Source organism: Oncorhynchus kisutch, linkage group LG22, assembly GCF_002021735.2.
Source record: "Oncorhynchus kisutch isolate 150728-3 linkage group LG22, Okis_V2, whole genome shotgun sequence".
NCBI lineage: Eukaryota > Metazoa > Chordata > Actinopteri > Salmoniformes > Salmonidae > Oncorhynchus > Oncorhynchus kisutch.
In genome coordinates, this window is record NC_034195.2 from 29,015,202 (window position 1) to 29,042,927 (window position 27,726).

Here is a 27,726-nt window from a genome sequence, read left to right on the forward strand (position 1 = left end):
TCTTCCACAAGATATAGTCCCGACACAAATCTAGGGTTGCTCCCCAAGCTGGCTGGTCGATCAGTTTTATTTTGGTTCACCTTTATTTAACTCGGCAAGTCAGTTAAGAACAAATTCTTATTTACAGTGACAGCCTAGGAACAATGGGTTAACTGCCTTGTTCAAGGGCAGAACAACAGATTTTTACCTTGTCAGCTCGGGGTTTCTGGCCCAATGCTCTAAACACTAGGATACATGCCGCCAGAAATGCAAACCAGTCCTCAGTCTCTTTGTTCTGTATTTATGGACGCGACCCAGTCGTTCATTCTAAATGTTCAATTGCCACACTGGCTGGCAACGTTATACCTTATTTTGCTAGCTAGCCAACTGAGGCTATCTTACAGTCACGTCAAAAAGCCAGAATAACAGCAAAGTAGCTGCATTTACATTTGTTTAAGCGGTTTTCTTTTGATATTTATTTGGATACATCCATAACACTGAGCTAATGGTGCGCGATTTCGCCTGGCATAGAAAATGTGCTCTCTCGTCAGGACACTGTTGTTCAGAGGTGCTAGCCAACAACACAGCTAACACAATCACTTCAAACTGAAGCTGGAAAGACGGCAAACTATCTATCGTTCTGTTTGACCTTTTTTGAATGGACATCTCTTTGTAAATATCCATAAAAACGATGCCAACTGATTCATGATTTTGATTGGCTGAGAAACCCTGCCTGTCTGTCTCATCCCGACACGTGCATTACTATGAGGCAGCTGGAGATCGAATTTGAATATTGAAACAATGTTGCAAATGTCGGAGAGACAGACAGCAACGTTGATACAAATCTCCGCTGTTTAAAACTAAATGTTAGTCTAAAAAGAAATGTGAGATAATGTCTAGATGCTTTTGATAGAGGAGATCAAGTTTATAAATTGCCTGGCTGAGCAGATGAGACAGTGGATTGCGCAGTCAGATGGAACAGAGTAAATAGGCATTTTAATGTCAGAGATTTAGCCGGTGGTAATTTGTGGAATAGACACCAGCTGGAATGCGGTTTTAACCAATCGTCATTCAGGATTAGACCCCCCACCTTGTATAAAATGTTACATTTCTTCCTAGACGAGTTTCCTACTAGTAATTACCAGGTCGGAGGGCGTTTACATGTAATTTCCCCAGTCGTATATGGTAACTTCCCACTTGGTCATGATCGTAACACAAGTGTGGTACGCATGTGCAGTGTAGGCCATTTCGGACCAGCTGAGCCAATCAGTGATTGTATGGCAGTGAATAGAGTTCATAATTAGCGTGGGGAAAGTATTACCATCTCCAATTATCAACTCTGGTTCGTGTCTTGGCGAAGATTTTGACCGCTGGTGCTGGATAAGGTGGGGATCAAATGGTCCAAGCTGTTGCTGGTCTATCGATCTTATTTTACACAAACTATTATTTCCCTTGTAACTTTTAAACTCCAAATACGGAGCCATGGACAGACCCAGCCTCGAGAGACTGTTTTCAGCGTGTGACATTAACAGGTCTGGTGTGATTGAATACGAAGACTTTACGGTTGTTTGTCGAGAACTCAATGTGCCTGACGACGAAATCAAAACTTTATTCAACAAATTTGGTGCTAGTGCAGATGGATGTATCAATTACAGCAAGTTCTCCTCTCGGTTTCAAGAGGTTTCAGCAACGTTGGATTTCGCATCTTTTGGGGCTTCTCCTCAAAGTCAAGGGAGTCCTTGGGACGAGTTCCAGAGCAGGCTTGACGATGCAACAGGTCTCCTCTCAGGAAGGTATTTCTGGTGGTTGGTTGGTGTGAATAGTTCGACAAATTTGGACCTGCTCTAGTAGACTGCATGCAATATGTAGACATTAGTTCATCCCCCAGAATTTTCTAATTATGTACAATTTAGAAATGACTGTTGTCCATCGTCTATTTCTTCTATTTCAGACTGTGTGATCAATTGGCTGAGCTGTACCAAGCCATTTACTCCACCTCAGAACCTCTCTTGTTGCAACATTATGAGGGACTTGTTGATGCTCTTGTCAGTGAGAGCAAGGAACGCAGACTTGAGAGTGAGCAGGTGGAAACCAGTTTCAGAAGGTAGATTCAGTCATAGCAGCATAACTTGTCAGATTCCACAAGGGGTGGAAGAAATAATCTACCAAATGTATTACCTGAATATGTTATCATCTCGCTCGCATTAGGTTGCCAAGGAATGGACCATTTTCAGTTAATTCGATCATTTATCTGTGTTACTGGATACACATATCTAATGTTCATGTTGTGGGATATCATGCAACAATGATCCAATCAAGAGCATGCCTATGCTCTTAATCAGTTTACTTTTACAAATGTGAGTATTGATTGTGCCAGTAACCTATGCATCCCACAGTAAGCTGATCATCATCACACAATTGCATGTTTCCAACTACTGAATTATAACCATAGATATGGGGGGGGGGGGAGTTGGTTTTGCGGTCCAGAGACTGCATTTCACCCTAGCTGCCATGTCTCAAGTAGGTAGGACGTCTTAAATTAGTTGCTCTGCCGGATCTCCTTGTAAACTGAGTTGTCCCTTCATATATTTCCATTCAGGCCTATCCCCTTCATTTCTGCAAATGAATGTGCCTGTAAAAACCCAAATTCTGACACGCATAGATGTTTACTAATTATTTTGCCATTCATTAAATCTTAAACTATGCAGAGCTCAGTCTTGTGCACCTGTGGTCTCCATTTATTTTATTTAACCTTTATTTAACTAGTCAAGTCAGTTAAGAACAATTTCTTATTTACAATGATGGCCTATCAAAAGGCTGAAGGCCTCCTGCTGGGGATTAAAAATATAGGACAAAACACACGAGACATTACATAAAGAGAGCCTTAAAACGACAACAGCGTGGCAGCAACATGATAGCAGCACAAAACATGGTACAAACATTGGGCACAGGCAACAGCACAAAGGGCATGAAGATAGACAACAATACATGGTGAAGCAGCCACAACTGTCAGTAAGAGTGTCCATGATTGAGCCTTTGAATGAAGATATTGAGAACTGTCCAGTTTCAGTTTCTTGCCGCAAACTGAGAGGAGCTACCCAGGGATGTGTTGGAGACTTTCAACAGAATGACTGGCAGAATGGGTGTTGTATGTGGAGGACGAGGGCTGCAGTAGATATCTCTGATAGGGGGGAGTGAGGCCTAAGAGGGTTTTATAAATAAGCATCAACCAGTGGGTCTTGTGACGGGTAGACAGAGATGACCAGATTACAGAGGCGTATGGAGTGCAGTGATGTGTCTTTATTTATTTAACTAAGCAAGTTGGTTAAGGCAGCAGGTAGCCTAGTGGTTAGAGCGTTGGGCCAGTAACCGAAAGGTTGCTGGATCGACTCAAGCTGACAAGGTAAAAATCTGTTCTGCCCCTGAATAAGGCAGTTAACCCACTGTTCCTAGGCTGTCGGTGTAAATAAGAATTTGTTCTTAAGTGACTTGCTTAGTTAAATAAAGAACAAATTCTTATTTACATTGACGGTCTGACCCGGATGACACTGGGCCAATTGTGCTCCACCCTATGGGACTCCCAATCACGGCCGGTTGTGATAGCCTGGAATCGAACCAGGGTCTGTAGTTTTGCCTCTAGCACTGAGATGCAGTGCCTTAGACTGCTGCACCACTCGGGAGCCCACCAATGGTGGCAAATCTGATGGCTGAATGGTAAAGATCTAGCCGCTTGAGAGCACCCTTACCTGCCGATCTATAAACTACGTCTCCTTAGTCTAGCATGGGTAGGATGGTCAGCAGAATCGGGGTTAGTTTGGCAACTGAGGTGAAAGAGGAGTGATTTACAATAGAGGACACCAAGTCTAGATTTAACCTTAGCCTGCAGCTTTGATATGTGCTGACTCATGACTGGCTGGACCAAGTGTTGTCACCTGATTATGACAGAACACATTTAACTGAGTAGTGAGTCCTGCCCACTCTTAGGAGACTACTAGATGAAATCACATGGGCAATTGATACAAATGGACCAGATGTGATTGGAACCAAAAGGTCTACTTCTATGTGCCGTGTTGCTGTTTTTTGAAGCCTTGCGAACCAGATTTTCAGACTCGTTCCTTTTGCTGAACTAGTATTTGGGCAGTTGTATTGTCATTGACGACATCCAGGACAGACATGTAAATGGTATGCATCTCTGTGTGCCGACAGAACAGAGGAGCTCAACACAAGTCAGTTGGCAGAGCTGGAGGAGGACATGCAGCAGCAGCTTTCCCGTGTAGTGGACAGGGTGAGAGAAGAGGTAGGTGACATTCTGAGGACTGAGTTGTCAGCGTAGTACAGTGCTAATTCTCTCTGTAAAACTGTTAAAACAAACATGGCAAGCAAATAACTTGAGCTGAGTCATTAAGAATGCATTGAAAACATACCTTCAAATGTATAAAGAATGAGAATTAAATAGGGTTTATTTAAGCAATAAGGCCTGAGGTGTGGTATATGGCCAATATACCATGGTTAAGGGCTGTTCTTCTGCACGATGCAACGTGGAGTACTAGGACACAGCCCTTTGCCATATTGACCATATACCACAACCCCCGGAGGAGCCTTATTGCAATTAAACTGCTTACTAATGTAATTAGAGCAGTAAAACTAAATGTTTTGTCATACCGGTGGTATATGGTCTGATATACCATGGCTTTCAGCCAATCAGAATTCAGGACTCAAACCACCCAGGTTATAATGGGGCATGTGGTACACTACATGACCAAGTTTGGACACGTGCTGTGCATTAATTTGGAGTTTGTCCCCCCCCTTTGCTGCTATAACAGCCTCCACCCTTCTAAGACTTAACACTAGATGTTGGTACATTGCTGCGGGGAGTTGCTTCCATTCATCCACAAGAGCATTAGTGAGGCACTGATGTTGGGTGATAAGACCTGGCTCAGAGTCGGTGTTACAATTCATCCCAAAGGTGTTTGACAGGGTTGAGGTCAGGGCTCTGTGCAGGCCTGTCAAGTTCTTCCACACCAATCTCAACAAACCATTTCTGTATGGACCTCACTTTGTGCACAGGGGCATTGTCACGCTGAAACGGGAAAGGGCCTTCTCCAATCTGTTGCCACAAAGTTGGAAGCACAGAATCATCTAGAATGTCATAACATTTAAGATTTCCCTTCACTGGAACTAAGGTGCCTACCAAAACCATGAAAAACAGCCCCAGACCATTATTCCTCCACCAAACTTTACAGTTGGAACTGCATTGGGGCAGGTAGCGTTCTCCTGGCATTCGCTAAACCCATATTACTCCGTCGGACTGCTAGATGGTGAAGTGAGTGATCACTCTAAAGAACGCTTTTCCATTGCTTCAGTCCAATGTCGGCGAGCATTACACCAATCCAGCCGATGCTTGGCATTGCGCATGGTGATCTTAGGCTCGTGTGCGGCTGATCGGCCATGGAAACCCATTTCATGATGCTCCCGGCAAACAGTTAATGTGCTGACGTTGCTTCCAGAGGTAGTTTGGAACTCTGTAGTGAGTGTTGCAACCGAGGACAGACTATTTTTACGCTCTATGCACTGTGGTCCCATTCTGTGAGCTTGTGTGGCTTACCACTTTACGGCTGAGCCGTTGTTGCTCCTAGACGTTTCCACTTCACAATAACAGCGCTTACAATTGACCGGGGTAGCTCCAGCAGGGCAAAATTTGATGAACTGACTTGTTGGAAAGGTTGCATCCTATGACAGTGCCACAATGAAAGTCACTGAGCTCTTCAATAAACCATTCTCCTGCCAATGCGTGTCTATGGAGATTGCATGGCTGTGTGCTCGATTTTTATACACCTGTTGGCAAAGGGTGTGGCTGAAATAGCCGAATCCACTCATTTGAAGTGGTGTCCTTGTGTATATACAGTGCATTCGGAAGGTATTCAGACCACATGACTATTCCCACATTTTATGTTGCAGCCTCATTATAAAATTGAATAAATTTTAAAAAATCCTCAATTTACACACAATATCCCATAATGACAAAGCACAAACAGGTTTTTGAAATTTTTGCAAATGTATGAAATTAAAAACGGATACTTTTATTTACATAAGTAATCAGACTCTTTACGATGAGACTTGAAATTGAGCTCAGGTGCATCCTGTTTTCATTGATCATCCTTGAGATGTTTCTACAACTTGATTGGACATGATTTGGAAAGGCACACACTATAAGGTCCCACAGCTGACGGTGCATATCTGAGCAAAAACCAAGCTATGAGGTCGAAGGAATTGTCCGTGGAGCTCCGAGACAGGATTGTGTCGGCACAGATTTGGGGAAGGGTACCAACACATTTCTGCAACATTGAAGGTCCCCAAGAACACAGTGGCCATCATTCTTAAATGGAGAAGTTTGGAACCACCAACACTTTTCCTAGAGCTGGCCACCAGGCCAAACTGAGCAATCTGGGGAGAAGGGCCTTGGTCAGGGAGGTGACCGATGGTCACTCTGACAGAGCTCTAGAGTTCCTCTGTGGAGATGGGAGAACCTTCCAGAAGGACAGCCATCTCTGCAGCACTCCACCAATCAGGCCTTTATGGTAGAGTGGCCAGATGGAAGCCACTCTTCAGTAAAAGCCACATGACAGCCTTCTTGGAGTTCGACAAAAGTTAACTAAAGGACTCTACGACCATGAGAAACAAGATTCTTGAAACCAAGATTGAACTCTTTGGAGGAAACCTACAGTGAAGCGTGGTGGCAGCATCATGCTGTGGGGATGTTTTTTCAGCGGCAGGAACTGGGAGTATCGTCAGGATGGAGAGCGAAAATGAACGGAGCATGAAGGATAACTTCAAACTGGGGCATTGGTTCACCCTCAACAGAACAATGACTCTAAGCACACAGCCAAGACACAACAGGAATGGCTTTGGGACAAGTGTCAATGTCCTTGAGTACCCCGCCAGAGCCCGGACTTGAACCCAATCGAACATCTCTGGAGAGACCTGAAAATAGTTATGCAGCGACACTCCCCATCCAACCTGACAGCTTGAGACGATCTGCAGAGAAGAATGGGTGAAACTCCCCAAATACAGGTGTGCCAAGCTTGTAGCATCATACCCAAAAAATGTCTCAAGGATGTCAAAGGTGCTTCAACAAAGCACTGACTGAAGGGTCTTTTTAATCAAGTTGCAAAAATGCCTACATCTGTTTTTGCTTTGTCATTATGGGGCATTGTGTAGCTTGATGGGAAAGCGATTTAATCGATTTTAGAATAATGCTGTAATGTAACTATGTAAAAGTAAATGGGACTGAATACTTTCCAATTGCACTAAAGTGAAAGGGAGAATGTCCATTAAGTGTTATACTGCTCCCACCTAGACCTGTTTAATGAACAACCATCTTACAGATCAGATCGCATTCACACATCTCCAGAAGTTGCATAGCATGCACTCCAGACGTTTCAACCATAGAACCAGGAGGGTACATTTGAATATTATTGTTTGTAATAGAATTAAATTGAAACATGTAATATCATAAATCTAGTTAAGACAGGCATGGCTGTTGAACCAGCCTTCATTATAGTAGGCCTAAGGGAGGGCTTGTGTTTTGAACATATGAAACGTAAAACAAGCCATTTTTACACGTCACTTACGAGGTTCAACAGTATTCACCAAGGTTCTCATCGCTGGTTTCATGATGGGCATGGACACGTAGCCTCCATCATGGAGGGGGTTTTACGCACGTCCAAAATGGGACCTGCATGGCTAAAATTGTGGGCCTGCCTACGATGCATACATAAAAAGGGAACGTCAGCTCACTGTTTTACTCCTCAAATTGTTGCTTTGTCACTATGGGGTGTTGTGTGTAGATTGAAGGGGGGAAAAACATTCCATTTTAGATTAAGGCTGTAACACAACAAAATGTGGAAAAAGTCAAGGTCTCAATAGTTTCTGAATGGATAGTTGTTGGAAATAAAGATTAAACAGTTTATTTCAAGAGCGGGGCTAGGCACCATTCCTCTTTGCCTCTGCACAGGTGTTTATCCTCATGTGGTAGAGGGAGAACAGCAAGCTCAAACTCTTACAAAAGCCCCTCCTATATAGTTTTGTGAAAGCTCCCCCCTTTTTTTTCCAGAGCCAATGAGTAAAGTTCTCTCCTTGGGTTTCATGTCTGTAGGAGCGTAAGAAAATGGAGGGAGTCATGGATACACTCCAGAGAAGGCATGATAATGAAGTGGCAGATCTACATACTGCTGTGGACAGGTTGTTGAAGGTAGGTGTCATTCCTTTTGAAACAGTTTTTTATATTTTCCAGTCTTATCCTCTTACACTTCTCTATTTACCTCGTTTCAGGTAGTCTTAAGTGTGAATGTGATTTCAGGTGATGCATAATCACATTTATGATTCATGTGAAATAAATAGAAACATTTTAATTTTAGTGCCAAGATGAATCTGAACTCAACAATTCCAGGCAGGATGTTGACAAACTACACCACAAAATATGTGAACTGACTCTGGTACGTTGGATCAATTGAAGATGGACAACTATCTTGAGTTCCATTGACATTATTTCTTGTACACTTTCCAGTAATGTTCTGCATGCTCTCCTCAGGAAAATGAGCAGTTTCGGACTTCGCTCGTCAAAGCTCAGACAAACATCTCCATTCTGCAGGTAGAGATGGACAAGCTGAAGAACATTTATGCAGACCAGAAACTTCAACATGAGAGGTGAGATCAGACTTCATTCTCAGGTCAAATGGATCAAGTCCAACTCTGTTGATTACAGGGCACAAATGTTGCATTTGTCAATTTGTTTTCACAGGGAAAGTGATGACCTGAAAAAGATGGTTATAGAATACCAGTCCTACTCCAGTCACATTGAAATACTCCAGTAAGTCTGTCTGATCCGATTGTTGGGTAGTATGCCCTTTCATGACGATTGTTTTTGCTGTATTGAAGTCAAGCATGGCTTTGAGTCATGCATGAACATCCGTGCAGTGCACATCTTATGCTCATTGTTAATGGAAGGTGACAGGCTAAAAGATTAGTAAAGCATATGCCGTGTTCTCCACATTGACTGCTTCCTATTAGGGTCATGAACAAAAAGCTGTATGACAGCAATGATGACTTGCACTCTGCATTAATCAACGATGTGGCATCAAGTAAGAGGGTAAGTCTTGGTTGTTTTCACTGAAGGTAGACTCACATTTCCCCTTATATTTACTTTTATATAGCATTGATAACACACTGCTTTAGTTTCTCTTTGTTTACAAAAGTGTTACAAATCTCCCCACAGCTATCCCCCGACAATGAAATTGCAGCTCGAAGAATGAAGCCAGTTCGACAAAGCACACTTATAAAGTACACATACTATTTTATTATCCTAGAAATCTGGACCTATTGATTGATGTGAATTGACCACTTAACTCGTGTTTATTCTTTCATTATTTTTGGTCCAGTTCAGGGGGAGAGAACACTGCTGTGGACTCCAGTAAAAGGACCTACTCCCATGTAGCCAGCTGGGCTGATAGATACCTGGACAGTGGTGTGTCCCTGCCTATGGACGCTGAAAGCTCAGGCAGCGAGTCTGACAGTGACGTCTCGACAGAAACCGTACACCAGAGTTATTCATATGTGCCCTCAGACATTGAGGTAAGGGTAACCGAAAGGTTTGACCAACTATTTTTATTAGTATGTGTCACATGCTAATACATGAATTTACCTATTTCTGCACCAGATATCAGACGTAAGTCGGGCAACACTGTCTGTATCTCCCAGAAAAGCTCTCGCTATTGCTTCGTCCATCCGGAGACGCTTGTCTGCTTTCCCCATAAAGGTAAGGCAATGATCTGAGATTCCGTAAGACATTTGTATTGGGGAGACTTATGTGGAATTGGCATATGCGCCTTGCATATCTGTATTCTTCATAACTATGTGATGCTACTTGGTCCTCAGCCAACCGACGCAGACATTGTTGACACTGGTGGCCCTGCTCCCATGTACCGGTTAGTTTTGGCGGGAGATGTAGGATCAGGGAAGTCCAGCTTTCTATTGAGGTTGAGTCTCAATGAGTTCAGGGGAGACATTCAGACGACTTTGGGTAAGTACAATTTTGTAATGTTATAATTAATGCAGAAAGTGCATTGCCCTTACCATTACATAATGTTGTTCTTAGGAGTTGATTTCCAAATCAAGAAGATGTTGGTGGATGGAGAAAAAACGAACCTCCAGATATGGGATACTGCAGGACAAGAGAGGTATGTTTGTGTACATTTACATTCTAAAAGCCTTGGTTACAGTCCTTATGGTGTTGCTCTAATTAAACAAATGCTGGACTGACTTAAAATAGTCATACCATTTAGTTGAGCTGCCAAGCAAAAAATAAATACCTCTTGCTGTGGCTTCTGCATTGACATACTAAAAGCCTTAAAGGTGTGGTCCCATAATGTGTCCTTGGTGGGTGTGGCTGTTAATCTGAAGTGCTGCACAGATTCCAAAAGAGCATGTAATGTCAATAGCAAAATAGGATTTCCCTGTTCCTGTAGGTTCCGCAGTATTGCCAGGTCTTACTTCCGTAAAGCCCATGGAGTCTTACTGCTGTATGATGTCACTTCTGAGAGCAGCTTCCTTAATGTCAGAGAGTGGATGGGAGAGATTCAGGTACCAGTCACAGTTGAGGGGTTTAATGGTCCATGGGATTTAAATAACTTGGAATGGGATTCCAAAATATTTACTAAACGGGTGTGTTATAGGCAGAATTTATTTTGAGGCCGTAATGGTCTTAGCAGTATTTGGCAGAAAGCCGTGGTATGACAACTTTGGGCTTTAACACAGCTTTCAGCCAAATCAGCAACTTAAAAAACGAACTGCCCTTGTTATCCCAGGAATCTAGGGATGAGCAACTTCCAATGTGTGTGATTGGGAACAAAGTGGACCTGCGGGAAGATCGACCGGAGGGAAGCTGTGTCAGCACTGTCGCCGGGGAAAGGCTGGCTAGAGTACAACCTCTCTTTACCAGTCAAAATAAGATGTTCATGGGTCTATCAACTAAATATTAATCACAATATTACCATATGTTTCAGACATACAATGCCCTGTTCTGTGAAACAAGTGCCAAAGCTGGAACTAATGTAGTGGAGGCAGTACTTCACCTGGCAAGGTAAGAATTGTAAAACACCCTTCCCATCCACTTCCGTGAATACCTAAACTTTAACTAAGAACTTTCTTTCCCCCCCCCCCCCCCCAACAGAGAAGTTAAGAAAAATGTGCAACTGAGACGGCAATCAGAATCACAGGTGCAGTTGAGTTTAAGTGGTCCAAAGACAGCTAACTGCTGCAGAGTATAACCATGGAGACTCATCACCAGAGGGAAATGCATCTGACTGGAGTCTAGGGGCTCTGTTTTAGCACCACAGCATAGCTAAATATGTATAAGAGGTGACAAGTTAGCTAAATGTATGTCTAATTCGTATTTGAATCTACATAGTCCGATCTTTAGCAATAGTCAACTCCTGATAAATGTATTAGTTCTTGACTCTCCTGAACGTATTATAAATGGGACTGTTGTACATCTTTCAGGAATTGACATTGAAAAGCAGTTAAGTTTTAGCTCAGTCTAGACTGCTGTGGTTAGAAACATGCAGAAATTAATCACGATCACATTTTACATTGGTGCTTTATTTCATGTTTGCTAATTGTATTTTTATTGATTAAATATTCTGTACAGGTGTGAATTATAATTTGTTCGAATAAATCCTTTAATTTATTTCATCAGCACTGTATATGCCAATCCTTAATATAAAAAGTAAGAACAAACAAAACCACTAGTTGCGTTATTTAAAATCTAGGAGGGAATACAAAAATACAGGATTGTTGTGGAGTCTGAATTTTTTGTTCTTTACATTGTAAATACTGATTTAACATTAGACCTTTTGAAATAGGCTTAAGCATTAGTCAATCAAAACCATTAATTTCTCAAACTACAGTACAACCACCAAAAATGTAACTGGTTTTGTACCCCAGAGCATGGGACAAAAAAAACAACCTAATCAATAGGTAACATCTTTATATTTGGGAATCGTAGTTTAGGTTCTGTATCCTGCTGCTATTTGGCTTTCTCGTCACTCGGCTTCGGGTCACTGGCTTTTTTCTGCTTCTGTTGCATTATCTCTGCATCCCTAAGGAAGACAAACAAATGAAATGAGTGGTCAGACTGAACCGAAGGTGTGTCTGTTAATGTCATGTTTGGAAAATGTCCAAGCTCTACAAGACAATGATTAATGTACTTCGTTGTCCATGCAGTTTGTCCTTTTGCAGTTATGAGACATCCACCGGAAAATATTACATTAACTTTTCAAAGCACTAGTAGTGTTTATCACCTGAAGCCTGTGCAGAATCATGGAAATACGTGCAAGTATGCATGAGTCTACTGCACATGCTTCAGGTGATACATCAATGCACTATCAGCACTTTGATAAGTTGATGTAATTATACTTTCCTGTGGATATAGTCTCACATTCCAACCTGTAGAAGGGCCATCCGCACAGACAACCGATAGTGATTTTAATCAGCATTCTTACTTGTGAAGGTTGAACTTTACTGATGCAAACGTTAACTTCAGCCCGACAATTCAACATCTGGTCTTCAGTCTTGTCTTAACTGTGGACAACTCCTTACTATACCAGGAAAACGTCCTAATAGCCAAACTAGTTAGAATTGACTTTATTGCGCATGACTTACCTAAGCTTCCTCGCAGCTGCAGACATGCCATCATCTGCCTTCTTTCCCTTGTCATTCCCTTGCTTTTTGGCATTTTTAGCACGAGCAAGGTCACGCTGATTTCCCCCTGAGAAAATCAATGAGTGTACTGTCAATTCAAGTTGCTGAGTAGTGAGTACACAGCTAGCTACAGTTGAGGTTTACATACTTGGTCGGAGTCCTTAACTCATTTTACAACCACTCCACAAATGTCGTTAAACTATAGTTTTGGAAAGTCAGGACATCAACTTCGTGCATGACATGTCATTTTTCCAACAATTGACATTTCACTCACAATTCCAGTGGGTCAGAAGTTTAGACACCAAGTTGACTGTGCCTTTTTAAACAGCTTGGAAAATTCCAGAAAACAATCATGGCTTTAGAAGCTTCTGATAGGCGTCAATATGAGGTGGATGTATTTCAAGGGCTACCTTCAAACTCAGTACCTCTATGCTTGACATCATGGGAAAATCAAAAGGAATCAGCCAAGAAAATTGTTGACCTCCACAAGTCTGGTTCATCCTTGGGAGCAATTTCCAAATGCCTGAAAGTACCACGTTCATCTGTACAAACAATAGTACGCAAGTATAAACACCATGGCACCATGCAGCCGTCATACCGCTCAGGAAGGAGATGCGATCTGTCTCCTAGAGATGAATGTACTTTGGTGCGAAAAGTGCAAAGGACCTTGTGAAGATGCTGGAGGAAATAGGTACAGAAGTGTCTATCCACAGTAAAAACGAGTCCTAATCGACAACCTTAAAGGCCACTCAGCAAGGAAGCCACTGCTCCAAAACCACCATTAAAAAAAGCCAGACCACAGTTTGCAACTGCACATGGGGACAATAGAACAAAAATAGAACTGTTTGGCCATAATGACCATTGTTGTATTTGGGGGGAAATGGGACGCTTACAAGCTGAAGAACACCATCCCAACCGTGAAGCATGGGGATGGCAGCATGTTGGGGGGGTGCTTTGCTGCAGGTGGGACTGGTACACTAGACAAAATAGATGGCATCATGAAGAAAAATTTGGGACAAATTGAAGCAACATCTCAAGACATCAGTCAGGAAGTTAAAGCTTGGTTGCAAATGGGTCTTCCAAATGGACAATGACCCCAAGCATACTTTTAAATTTGTGGCAAAGTGGCTTAAGGACAACAAATTCGAGGTATTGGGAGTGGCCATCACAAAGCCCGGACCTCAAGCCTATAGAAAATGTGGGCAGAACTGAAAAAGCATGTGCGAGCAAGGAGGCCTACAAACCTGACTCAGTTACACCAGCTCTGTCAGGAGAAATGGGCCAAAATTCACCCAACTTCTTGTGGGAGGCTACCTGACACGTTTGACCCAAGTTAAACAATTAAGGCAATGCTACCAAATACTAATTGAGTGTATGCAAACTTCTGACCCACTGGGTATGTGGTGAAAGAAATAAAAGCTGAAATAAAATCACTGACATTCCACATTCTTAAAATAGTGGTGATTCTAACTGACCTAAGACAGGGATTTTTACTAGGATTTAATGTCAGGAATTGTGAAACTGAGTTTAAACGTATTTGGCTAAGGTGTTTACTCAGCAACTCAAAGCATTACATTCCCACTATGCCCGGCATATGCTTATTTTGTCCATCCACAACAGATGCAAATCAGGACATGCTGGTTGAAATATCAACTCTTAACCAACTAATTTACATATTATTCTGGTGACAGGTCAAAATACATGAAACATTCATACAGTTTGTAGAAACTTAACCATTTTATCTGGATATTATATATATAGATATCTATATCTATATAGATATATATAGATATATAGATATATATATATATAGATAGATAGATAGATAGATAGATAGATAGATAGATAGATAGATAGATAGATATATATATATATATATAGGAGTAGAGAACATGATTGTGACCCAAAGATCCAGGAAAATGACCTTGTGCTTTTCAGGTAAAATAACGCAATGCAACAGCATGTTTCATGTGTTTCGACCTGTCCCCAAACTAATATAGTTGTGGTTTAGAGTTCGTTTTGATATTTAAACCTGCATGTCTAGATCGCGTCTGGTGTGTATGTACAAAATCAACATGCGGACAGGCGCGTGCCAAGTCTAGACAGCATGTACATGTATTTCTTAGTGGCCAGCTAGTGCCTCCTACAACTATGTACGTTGACGGTTTGGTAGCTAACCTAATAGTTAATATAAATACGTTGTGCTTGGCACTTGAGGGTTTAACTTACTAGGCAGCGAACGACCAAATATTTGTATACATATTCTACTAGCTACAGTATGTGTAGCTAGCATGCTAACGTTAGCTTGTTACCAACACATCAGGGGTGGGTAAAATCTGTGGAACGTTCCAACAAGAATCGGTTCCAAAAACGTCGTAAAGTACAAGGTTGCCAACAAACAACTCATACAAAGTAGCATGATCAATTCACCTAACTAGCTGCCGAATAGACATCAACTCGACACGTATGCCTTGTTTACATCGTTTTTCGTACAGATTCCCGTGGGAACGTTTCACATACCCACCCTCAAATTAGAGCCTTGTTATCAGGTAATAAATGGGAAAAATAAAGCTACACTTCATGCTATTAATGTTTTTTTTTTAAGTATGCTAACTTCAAAACCATGTTAGACTAGCTAACGTTTGACTTAAACATTTCAAACATAGCTAGTTAGTCACGTTGTCTGATGGCATTGCTTGACAGGCCAAGAAAGTGAGATTCGTAGCTAGCTAGCCAAACTACCAACAAACAACGTTAGCCAAGTAACACAATCATTAAAAAAATATATAATAATCGGATATACTCACTTGTCATTTTGTTTATTGTTTGTAGCTGACCGTGTGGAGAAGGATGCCAATCAACCAAGCCTGGCAGCTGTGCACCGACAATATTTGATGTTCGTCACGGCAATTGAACGCGTTGATACGCGACATCGCGAGAGTAGCTGCTTCTTTGAGGTTTAACGGCGGTTGGCATCCAATAAATGTTTCATTACTGCCACCTACTAGACTGGAGTACAACTCCCTTATACTTTGCTTAAAAAATATATATGAACAAATACCCTACCATCTAACACTACACTCACAAAAAAATAACACCACCCTACTCCAATATTTAAATGTATTTAGTCCTACCTCGGGTCCACATCTTGAAAGGATGGGACACCACCACACCACTCCATGTAACTCTTCTGATGTCAAGTCTCTCACACCCAAATAACTCTCTGCAACTACATTTTCTGCGACTTACGTTCCATCCCTGCAGTACAGTTCACAACCATTGCTATGAATGCTAAAAATACAATCTTACTGAAACATATATTACTTGTTGGCCGATCCCTCTGTACTGGTACAGATCTACTGCACACCACTCCTCTCAGGATCCCTCCATCTTGACCCATCTTCCTCTACTTTCTTCACTGCCTCAGCATATGACAACTTCTGCACAAACCATGGAAACCTCAACCTGCCTCTCTCACACAGGATATTTCTGATCCCCAGCCCCAGGGGCACCCCTACAATGAACATATACCACTACTTTCCCCAATGCTACACATTCCTTTGTCTCATGCTCTTCGGCAAAACTTCTCACACCAAGGAACCTCCCTCCTACACACTGCTACCACATGCCCACACCTGTCACAAGGTAATGTATTTGGCACAAAAGCTCGTACATGATAACTTATATATCCTAACATCACTTTTTCGGGCAAAGAATCAACATCAAAATTCAAAAGAACAGACAATGACTCTTCTGTTTCACCACTCATGCCACACTGTCTGCGAGCATCACAACTATTCAGTTGGTCAACTTTTACATTTACTGCTACCCCAGTAATCACTCCTTTCAATGGCGTCCTTTTCTTGAGAGCAAAACGATTCACATTTCTTGCCCCCATTAGTTTAATGCGTTGTGCCTTCTCCCTCTGACCAGCAGAAGCACAAACAATAACCACAAGACCACTTCTGGTTACCCTCACCGATTCCACAGCACCCAACTCTGTTTTCACCCACCCTGAAACCAAAAATGGATCAGCCAAAAGGCAAGGGTCCACTTTTCCCAAAAACTACTGTCACGGACTCTTTATCCTGACCTTCGGTGCAAGTTTTGGCTCCGAGAACTTCACCACACCTACCACCTTTATTACTTCTCCCTCATTCTCTTCCATTTCTCCTTCTGTCTTCAGCTCACTCTGCTTATACTTTCTACCATTCTTCTCAAACTATCTCCCTTTTCCAGCCATTTTTAACCAACTTAAGCTCACCCTCTTCTTCAATCTCTCTTAAACCTCCTCTGCCTCTCTTTTTCCTTCCATTCCTCCTCCATATTCCAAATCAAATTTATTGGTCACATACACTTGTTTAGCAGATGTTATTGTGGGTGTAGCGAAATGCTTGTTTCTAGCTCCAACAGTGCAGTAATATCTAACAATTTCACAACAATACACACATCTAAGTAAATGAATATATGGACGAGCAATGTCAGAGTGGCATAGACTAAGATACAGTAGAGTAGAATACAGTATATACATATGAGATGAGTAATGCAAAATATGTGAACATTATTAAAGCGACTAGTGTTCCATTTATTAAAGTGGCCAGATATATGAAGTATATGTACATAGGCAGCAGCCTGTAATGTGCTAGTGATGGCTATAACAGTCAGATGGTCTTGCGATAGAAGCTGTTTTTCAGTCTCTCGGTCCCAGCTTTGATGCACCTGTACTCACCTTGCCTTCTGGATGATAGCGAGGTGAACAGGCAGTGGCTCGGGTGGTTGTTGTCCTTGATGGTCTTTTTGGCCTTCCTGTGACATCGGGTGCTGTAGGTGTCCTGGAGGGCAGGTAGTTTGCTTCTGGTGATGCGTCTGGAGAGCCCTGCAGTTGTGGGCGGTGCAGTTGCCGTACCAGGTGGTGATACAGCCTGACAGGATGCTCTTAATTTTGCATCTGTAAAAGTTTGATGGTTTTAGGTGCCAAGACAAATTTCTTCAGCCTCCTGTGTGGGTGGACCATTTCAGTTTGTCAGTGATGTGTACTCTGAGGAACTTGAAGCTTTCCACCTTCTCCACTGCGGTCCCTTCAATGTGGATAGGGTGTGCTCCCTCTGCTGTTTCCTGAAGTCCATGATCATCTCCTTTGTTTTGTTGATGTTGAGTGAGAGGTTATATTCCTGGCACCACACTCCTGGAGTACGTATACGTCTCCTTATGACAATACTGGACTTCTCCTGGCATGCATCTTGCCTTCTCAAGGGACGCCATTTAACCGGCTGTCACAAATTCTGTACAATCAGCACAAACCCCTCAGGATGTAGCGCTCAACAGCCCATCCCACTTTTAAAGCAGCTGCTTTGTCTTGATGTTCTTCTTTATCAAAAGCTACCGCAACACTTTTCCATTTCAAACAAGCCCGCTCTTCCAACCACCACACCATGTCTCACTGCAGGAGCAGCTCAAAAGCCAGTTTTTGCAGCTGAATTGTGTTATTGAAAACAAAAACTATTCTCGGAACAGTCTGCTACTCCACGTCGCTGATTGGTCAGTTCACAGTGCTGCTAAACCCTCGTTTCTGATCGGCCACTTTGCGAGGTGCACTTGGCTTTCAGTGTAGAATTTATAGCTACAGCAGTGGGGGTCAGTGCCGTTTAAGAAGAGTGAGGACCATTTTTTTTTTTCATGAGCATGGCCTTATTTCTATTACAGCATATCGGATGACTGTCATCCATATTACATCCACTCAGTGATAGGTTTAGGCTTCTACATGATACTCAAATTTCCCCTATACCCATCATGAGGTTGCTACAACCTAGCCCATGAATGACAGTTTCTAATGTAGGTGCACACAGGTTGAGAGCAGTGGTGATTTTACCATGTAAATCTTGGCGGGGCAAAAAAACAAATGTGGGATGCATGCCAGCAACGCCACTACACAACACTAAACAATACATTAATTGCACTATAACAGTGACAAACGGTGCCCACAAACTGTTAGGGCCTACATAGACCTGTCCCAACATCTTACCACCACTACACCTTGCTATCAGTTGAGCTTTCTCTGGCAGCGAAACATTTCATTCAGCCTCATTTACTGCCTTTTAAAAAAACATAGCTGATATGGCTGACTTGCTTAAACAAATGTGGTTTCTATTGACAATTGAGATGTACAAACTATGCCATAAGGGGACGACAAGCGGATAAGAGGCGATCTGTAATTTTGATTAAGACATTAATGTGCGAGTTAGGATGGACGTAGTCAACCTAACGATTTGTTTAGCACTTTTGAAACGTACAGCGGCAGAATTCAGAACCTGGGCCGTTCTTACCTGTACACCAAGTCAGAACCGTTGGTTAAATAAAGGGGGCATTTAAGCAGGCAATGAAGCTCTTACAATATTCAATGATTACATTTCTCTAAAACAGGCTATAGGTTACATTTGCACCACCAAGTCAGAATAGTAGATGAAATTAAGAGATAAATATACTACATTTTTCAGGTGAGGCACATGGGATACTAACATCTTACTACACAATAGACACTTAGTATTACTTTCTTAGCTACAGTATACATATCTCCCTGGCATATTCCATAATTTATGCAGCGGCATACAATACATTTTGGACTCGCCTTGTTGTGCTTTGCTCACTTGAACAGGAAGGTGGCGCGGCAGTCCTTCGTGGGCAAATGTTGTCATCAAAATCTGGCATTCTTTGGATTCATGGGAACTCGGAAAAAAACAAGGTTGAATCATGATGACGTCATTAATCTTCAGGTCATAGTTCTAGAAAGAGGCCGGATTTACAATTCCAAGGTTGACTGTTCGAAATGTATTTTCCCAGTCGGAGCTAATTTATTCCCGATTCCTGACTTGAACTCACTGAAGGCAAGTTTTCGCAGTTCCGAGTTAACAGTTGTTTTGAGCGCTGCACAAGTCATGCATCATTAACAGCATGGCCAATTTTTTATGTTCATCATTAACCCCTTAATCCCAGATTTGGGACCACACATCCACTCCACTGAATAGCAGGATAGTGATTGCTTTGCAATGATTGCAGAGTTAGCCACTGTCACTGATTCCTTCCAAACCACTCATTGTTTTGTGATTTCCAACTTGTTGTGTAATGGCCGATGAGAACCGATATGTTTTATCTATAATTTCTCTTCATTATTTCTCCTTCATAAGTAATGACTGGAATATAGCTATTAAAGTATGCAGCTTAACTGATGTTGTTTCTGTATCAACAGACAGTACACTTTTATTTATTAGATTTTCCATTGACATAGATACCGTTTTATTGGGACACATATATCCTGTTATTACAGAAGCCCCTCATTCATTCAAGACATTGACCATGTGACTATTCCAGTCTGAGTTTTATACTAAAATGGATTCTATCACAAAGCTGTTTTGTTAAAAAAAAAGACATTGCATACATTCTTCGGAAGAAGTGCCATTAGTTTACTCTGTTACACTCAAATAAACACAATCTGTGGTGCTAATGTTGGTGCTGCTACAGTATGTCAGTGAACGTTGATACAGGTTTAATCCATAGTTCAGTGCAGTGTTTTATTTATTATTCACAGCAGACACAAGTCCGTTTACTATTCATGAGCTGGACAGTTGCAGAAGACATCAGTTTCTTGCAGTCAGAACCACTGACGTCACTAAACTGCCCAAGGCCACCACCAGAGCACCAAGCAGGAACTTCCATGAAATTCCCTGAAACACCAAGTGACGCAATGTCAAAAAACACTCATGTTTTTTTCCTACTTGTGAACTGAATTCAACTGAAATATTTCACTCGGGGAAAGTTCTCAGTGGCTTACAGGTGGCTTCTTGTTAGGAGTCAGAAATGGGGCAATATTGTCTCCAAGGAGCTGGGCAGGTTTGGCTTGCCACTTCTGGGTGTTTTTGCCTCCTGATTGCCTTTTCACTAGCTTTGACAGCTCAACATGGATGGCCTGGGAAGGGAAAGAGACAGACTGTAGTCACTTACCTTGAACCTCAATGTGAAACAAAATTCACAGGTGTCAGGTGTGTACTCATAAAGGACAATCTTATACAATACAATGTAGTATTTTAGCAGTGAACTATGCTAGATGGATTGTCATTGAGAATGAGGTTGTAGTATAGGAGTTGACCAGTAGATGGTAGCATAGATCATATTAAATGCAACAATCTCAGGCTCAAGTCATAGTTGGACTTGATCAGTTACAATTAGATCCCCTAATGTTGACATTCTTGACACTCACATTTTGTTTATCTTTCTAGCATAAAATGTAATTGTCAACCAATATTATACAACAAATATATGGCAGTTTCTTGTTAAGCCCTCACCAAAGTTGTCTTTTTAAATACATATTTTTATTATTTAATTTTCCTTGTTTCAGGTCAACATCACAAACAAATTGTATATATGTAGATATAAGGTAACATAAAATAGTGACAGTAAACAAAAACACACACACAAAAAAAAAAGATTTAAACATTCACTTTCAGTTCTCTGCTCTCTTACAATCTTCCATTACCCTTAACAATCTTTCTTTTCATTCAACCTGGAGTCCGCTTTCATTACATGCCTTTATTCATTTGCCTGTTGTGTGTGGCTGTAGTATATCAAAGAGTTCAGTTGTATCAACAGGAGACCCGTAGACTCACAGCCTTTTTTATATTAACACTTCTCAGGGTATCTGCGAGATTAGGGCGAAGAGATAGTTAAAAGGGTCATATAATATATAGGGTCTCCTTCCTTGTTCCTAAATAAAGCACACATTTTCTCCTGTGGCAGCACTTTAAAGATCTCACAGTACCACTAATTTATTGTGGGTGGCTGGTCTTTTATCCAGTTAAGGAGAATGCATTTGTGGGCCATAAAGAGTTAAGGAGATTGAGCTGTGCTAAGGTAAGTGAGGACCTGTTTCCGACGACACCCAGTACAAATAGCCATGAGTCCATTCTTATAGGACATCTGAACATGCCATCCAGCTCCATTTCTACATTTTCCCAGAAATCTTCCCATGTGGACATGCGTGTCATTTTCCTGCCTACACTTACAGCAGGTATCAGAGAATTCTGCATTCATTTTTATTACATATAATGGGAGTCCTATGAACCCTTTGCATATTCGCATATTGCATCTCTTGCACCTTGTTGCAGGTGAACAGTCGGCTTGCCTTGAGCATAGCCTTTGTACAGTTTTGGATTTCTGAGCCTTTTCCCAGCTCTGTTTCTCATACCTTAGTCAGGGTACTTGAGCTACTTGCAACATTTGTGTGAATAGCAGCATAAAAGTAGGACATAAAGTGATTAGGTCTTTCAGCTTTCTACAAGAGATTGTCAACTGGGGTTCATATTGGGTTCTGGGGGGAACACCATCTTAGATTCAATAAAATGTCTTACTTGCAGATAGCCAAAGAATCGTCTGTGTGGTACAGAAAATGTTTGTTGGATTTCCTGGAACGATAGCAATGGCTCAAAGTTGTCTTGTGTTTTGTAGTGTACTTAGTTTCACATTTCTTTTTATTTAGTAGGGTCTCGGTAGCCTAATCGTCATTGTTCATTCTAGTGATACTGAAATTACAGTAATGGTTCGATTTATTTTTTTTTATAGGACTGAAATTAATAATGAGATTTGATGACAAAGCTCTGGTCAAACAAAAGATTGATGTTCTTTCTTATCAAGATGATTGCTTGATAATAATGGGACATTTCTGGTAGGCAGTGTCGATAGTACAAAAAGGCTTTTATATGTCATTTGGATTCCGAATGTTTCTGCTTTTCAATTCCTTACCTACTCAGCTAAATGAGGTCTCTGGGGGTAAAGATTGTTTTATCCACCATCAAGGCAAGGGTGTAATTACCAAGGCAGCAGATATTTTAGTTTTGTCTAGACAACAGTGTCTCGCCACCACCAGTGCACACTTCAGGTCAAGCCAAATAGGGCGATGGCCACAGAAAAGCACATTCAGAGCATGGTTTAAAAACAAAAAACAAACACACAACACTCAGAATTATACCGACAAGGGCAAACATTTCTATAGACAAAAAAGTAACACAGAGTTTTGTGTGTGTGTGTGTGGGGGGGGGGGGGGGGGGGGGGGGGGGCATAATGATATTATTAACTAACTGTAGGCCCTCATTGCAACTTTAATCCTAATGGAGGACTTAAAGGTGTTAAATTAATGAAAATGTTGATTTTCTTTATTAGTGTGACATCAGTGTTTCCGGACAGCTCTAATCTTTGTGGCTGAGTGGAGAATTTTGCAGACAGCAATAGGAGCAAGACAGAACAGGTCTTCACTGTGGCTATAGAACTAACATTACACAATGATCTTTGCAAAGTGTCTGGGATCTAGTACCTTTTGTTGACTTTTCTTTGCTAAACGATATTGTGCCCATGCGCAAAATCTGAGGTGAGTTTTCAGTCTGCAGTTTTTTCTGGTCATGGAAAAACATTTCATTCCACATGTTCTAGTCTAAACCAATACAGAGGCAAAATCTACCATAATTGTTTTTGAAGCACACACCCATTATACGTTTTGGGGGAATTTTCCATGACTGGGTCTTCATATTCTCAGATTCTTAGCTCTTGTCAAGTAAACGTGCTGTGTGACAAAGTAGAGTGACAACTGGGAATGTAGTTTCCAATTCAAGTTCACTACTTTAAGTTCTGTAAAATACAACACAAACCGATGCCCAACAGCTTCTTTTTTGCATTACTTTGACTTTGGCAGTATTGGGCTATAGTACATACTATAGCCCAATAACGCTGTTAACTAAGGGTGAACTGTGAGTCACACACTACTCCAGACATGATTTAAGAACTTGTTGAGTATTGTACTGTATCATTTTATTTCCATCACATCTCTTGCCTAGTGTCAGCTGAGACAATGTCTTTTTGATTGGGAAATCATTTCAGGGACCTGTAGTGGACATGGATCCTTGATCTGTTTGTGGGGGGGTTGGATTTCACTAGCAGGCTAGGGAGAGGTGGAGGTGGTGAGAACTTAGAGATGTGCTCATTTAGATAGTCTGTCTATCTCACCTTGGTGGATGGCTCCAGTTTCAGAGCCTTCTTCAGTATCTCCATGGCCTCTCCGTATTCGCTCTTGTCTGACAGAAGCTGCAAACAGATTGCAAAATCTCTGAACAGCTAAATCAACATCATCCTTCAGTAGTATACTGTACATGTTTCAGTTGTACATGTTGATTTGCAGTAAATCTTTACACTCATCTAGAATATCTGAATAGGGTTATGTAACAGAATTATTAATGCACCCAGGCACTGTAGACTAATGACAGTGGATTGAAGGTGAGGTAATGTGATGTTAGTGTGTCCCTCACCTTTCCTGTTCTGAAGAGGGCTTTGACATTTTGTGGGTCCAGGGACAAAACATCCCGGCTGGTGTGTAGTGCGTCGTCGTACTGCTCCAGTTTCAGCTGAGCCGCTGCCAGGTTGTTGAGACACTTCACCCGGTAGTCCTGCACCTCCTCCCCCTCCTCCAGCACAGCATTTCCACCATCTAGGGGAAACAGGCCACACAGCCTCTCACACCTGGGCTATTGTTATGTATATGTATTGGGAGCCCCAGTCTTTCTAGGTTTCAGGGAGAATGATATACTTACAAAGGAACTGAACGGAGGAGAGACTGGGTATTTGATGTACTAAGGACATCTGTATGTTTGCCACAGTTATAAAAATCCACTGTTAAAGGCCTAGTGCAGTCAAAAACGTGATGGTCCTGTATTTTATATACACTGAGTATACCAAACATTAGGAACACCTTAGTATTAGAAAAATAAGAGTGAAGAAAAAATATTGACCAGATAAACTAAAGTAAAAAATAAACAGCTACAATAAAATAACAATAACAAGGCTACAGTTTTAGTCAGAAGTTTTACATACACTTAGGTTGGAGTCATTAAAACTCATTTTTCAACCACTCCACATATTTCTTGTTAACAAACTATAGTTTGGCAAGTTGGTTAGGACATTTACTTTGTGCCTGATACTAGTCATTTTTCCAACAATTGTTTACAGACAGATTATTTCAAAAATAATTCACTGTATCACAATGCCAGTGGGTCAGAAGTTAACACACTAAGTTGACTGTGCCTTTAAACAGCTTGGAAAATTCCAGCTTCTGATAGGCTAATTTACTTCATTTGAGTCAATTGGAGGTGTACCTGTGGATGTATTTAAAGGCCTACCTTCAAACTCAGTGCCTCTTTGCTTGACATCATGAGAAAATCAAAAGAAATCAACCAAGACCTCAGAAAAAACAATGTAGACCTCCACAAGTCTGGTTCATCCTTGGGAGCAATTTCCAAATGCCCGAAGGTACCGCGTTCATCTGTACAAACAATAGTACGCAAGTATAAACACCATGGGACCACGCAGCCGTCATACCGCTCAGGAAGGAGACACGTTCTGTCTCCTAGAGATGAACGTACTTTGGTGCGAAAAGTGCAAATCAATCCCAGAACAACAGCAAAGGATCCTGTGAAGATGCTGGAGGAAACGGGTACAAAGGTATCTATATCTTCATAGTAAAACGAGTCTTATGTCGACACAACCTGAAAGTCCGCTCAGCAAGGAAGAAAACACTGCTCAAAAACCGCCATAAAAACGCCACACTACGGTTTGCAACTGCACATGGGGACAAAGATTGTACTTTTTGGAGAAATGTCCTCTTGTCTGATGAAACAAAAATAGAAATGTTTGGCCATAATGACCATCGTTATGTTTGGAGGGAAAAGGGGACACTTGCAAGTCGTAGAAAACCATCCCAACCGTGAAGCACGGGGGTGGCAGCATTATGCAATGTGGGGGTGCTTTGCTGCAGGAGGGTCTGGTGCATTTCACAAAATAGATGGCATCATGAGGAAAGAAAATTATGTGGATATATTGAAGCAACATCTCAAGACATCAGTCAGGAAGTTAAAGCTTGGTCGCAAATGGGTCTTCCAAATGGACAATGACCCCAAGCATACTTCCAAAGTTGTGCCAAAATGGCTTAAGGACAACAAAGTAAATGAGTGGCCATCACAAGACCGGACCTCAATTCTATAGGAAATTTGTGGGCAGAACTGAAAACGTGTGTGTGCAAGCAAGAAGGCCTACAAACCTGACTCAGTTACACCAGCTTTGTCATGAGATATGGGCAAACATTCCCCCAACTTCTTGTGGGAAGCTTGTGGAAGGCTACACGAAACATTTGACCCAAGTTAAGCAATTTTAAAGGCAATGCTACCAAATACTAATTGAGAGTATGTAAACTTCTGAACCACTGGGAATGTGATGAAAGAAATGAAAGCTGAAATAAATCATTCTCTCCACTATTATTCTGACATTTCACATTCTTAAAATAAAGTGGTGATCCTAAGACAGGGAATTTTTACTAGTATTACATTTCAGGAATTGTGAAAAACTGAGTTTTTAAATGTATTTGGCTAAGGTATATGTAAACTTTAGACTTCAACTGTATATACAGGGGGTAATTGATGTAATATGTCCATGTAGGTAGGGGTATGCATAGATAATAAACAGCGAGTAGCAGCAGTGTAAAAAAAAAAAGGGGGGGGGGGGGTAATGCAAATAGCCATTTGATTAGCTGTTCAGCAGTCTTATGGCTTGGGTGTAGAGGCTGTTCAGAAGCCTTTTAGACCTAGATTTGGTGCTCCAGTACCGCCTGCCAGAGAACAGTCTATGACTTGGGTGGCTGGAGTCTTAGGCAATTTTCAGGGCCTTCCTCTGACACCGCCTGGTATAGAGGTCCTGGATGGCAGGAAGCTTGGCCCAGTGATGTACTGGGCTGTAAGCACTAGCCTCTGTAGCGCCTTGCGGTCAGAGGCCGTGCAACCAGGATGCTCTCAATGGTGCAGCTGTAGAATATTTTGAGGATCTGAGGACCCATGCTAAATCTTTTCAGTTTCCTGGGGGAGAATAGGCGTTGTCGTGCACTCTTCACAACTGTCTTGGTGTTTTTGCACCATTATAGTTTGGTGATGTGGACACCAAGGAACATGAAGCGGGCAGATGTGTTGTTGTCTACCCTTTTCACCTGGGGCAGCCCGTCAGGAAGTCCAGGATCCAGTTGCAGAGGGAGAGTGTTTAGTCCCAGGGTCCTTAACTTAGTGCTGAGCTTTAAAGTCTCTATGGTGTTGAACGCTGAGCTGTAGTCAATGAACAACATTCTCACGTAGGTGTTCCTTTTGTCCAGGTGGGAAAGGGCAGTGTTTGAGTGCAATAGAGATTGCGTCATCTGTGGATCTGTTGGTGCGGTATGCAAATTGCTGGCCCATGTTGACTCCAATACCTCCCACAGTTGTGTCAAATTGGCTGGATGTCGTTTGGGTGGTATACCATTCTTGATAGACACAGGAAACTGTTGAGTGTGAAAAACCCAGCAGCGTTGCAGTTCTTGACACAAACCGGTGCACTTGACACCTACTACCATAATCCTTCTTTAACCTGTCTCCTCCCCTTCATCTACATTGATTTGAAGTGGATTTAACAAGTGACATCAATAAGGGATCATAGCTTTCACCTGGATTCACCTGGTCAGTCAATGTCATGTTCTTAAACCTTGTGTGGTGTTCATGTTTTTGTTATTCACCCAATGTTCGCGGGTCTGATGGACCCAAGAAATTATAAGGGTTTTTAAAACAATACAGCCATAACAATTGATGTAAAAATACTTAAAACTTAGATGTTGATATATCAATTACAAGCAATATAGACAGCATACATGGTTAATATTTCACATTTACCTCTGCTAGATCACATTTATCAATAAAAGCGCTATTCGTTTGTTTTCATAAAATGTGATTTTTGAAAACAAAATTAAATTATAATCAAGACATGGGTGGAATAAATCATGTTTATCTTGAACAAATATAAATGAAACAAGGTTTTCATCACTATTGATGTTTATTGCTTTGAAGTGAACAAATTGGAAGGACAAATTTAAATACAGTATTTTATGGAAAT

The 27,726-nt window shown here is 41.5% G+C and overlaps 3 protein-coding genes across 4 annotated transcripts in view; 1 reads left to right on the top strand and 2 right to left on the bottom strand.

The window, feature by feature from the left end:
- Positions 1 to 1,103: 1,103 nt before the first annotated feature.
- LOC109867303 (ras and EF-hand domain-containing protein) lies at positions 1,104 to 11,730 on the top strand. Of its 2 annotated transcripts, XM_020456400.2 has the most exons (17): positions 1,104 to 1,772; positions 1,931 to 2,083; positions 4,186 to 4,276; positions 8,135 to 8,230; positions 8,397 to 8,474; positions 8,570 to 8,685; positions 8,780 to 8,848; positions 9,049 to 9,127; positions 9,254 to 9,318; positions 9,417 to 9,609; positions 9,695 to 9,793; positions 9,913 to 10,057; positions 10,133 to 10,214; positions 10,503 to 10,617; positions 10,842 to 10,955; positions 11,040 to 11,116; positions 11,207 to 11,730. In XM_020456400.2, exons 1-17 carry the CDS (start codon positions 1,462 to 1,464, stop codon positions 11,301 to 11,303), a joined length of 1,980 nt encoding a protein of 659 aa, XP_020311989.1. In that variant the 5' UTR covers positions 1,104 to 1,461; the 3' UTR covers positions 11,304 to 11,730. The 2 variants fall into 2 exon arrangements, with proteins under 2 accessions (XP_020311989.1, XP_020311991.1); XM_020456402.2 differs by lacking the exons at positions 10,503 to 10,617; positions 10,842 to 10,955.
- On the bottom strand, positions 11,614 to 15,674 carry LOC109867304 (small EDRK-rich factor 2-like). Its single transcript, XM_020456403.2, has 3 exons — positions 15,543 to 15,674; positions 12,697 to 12,802; positions 11,614 to 12,134 (listed from the first exon to the last, which is right to left on the bottom strand). The coding sequence occupies exons 1-3, from the start codon at positions 15,547 to 15,549 to the stop codon at positions 12,062 to 12,064; spliced, it is 186 nt and encodes a 61-aa protein (XP_020311992.1). The 5' UTR covers positions 15,550 to 15,674; the 3' UTR covers positions 11,614 to 12,061.
- Positions 15,675 to 19,958: 4,284 nt separating this feature from the next.
- Positions 19,959 to 27,726, bottom strand: part of LOC109866948 (peptidyl-prolyl cis-trans isomerase FKBP8-like) — a 53,172-nt gene continuing 45,404 nt past the window's right edge. The window contains exons 5-8 of the mRNA XM_020455875.2: positions 24,078 to 24,256; positions 23,779 to 23,856; positions 20,561 to 20,695; positions 19,959 to 20,453 (exon numbers count right to left, since the gene is read on the bottom strand). Of these exons, the coding sequence (XP_020311464.2) occupies positions 20,367 to 20,453; positions 20,561 to 20,695; positions 23,779 to 23,856; positions 24,078 to 24,256 (479 nt within the window). The 3' untranslated portion in view covers positions 19,959 to 20,366. The remainder of the gene's footprint in view (positions 20,454 to 20,560; positions 20,696 to 23,778; positions 23,857 to 24,077; positions 24,257 to 27,726) is intronic.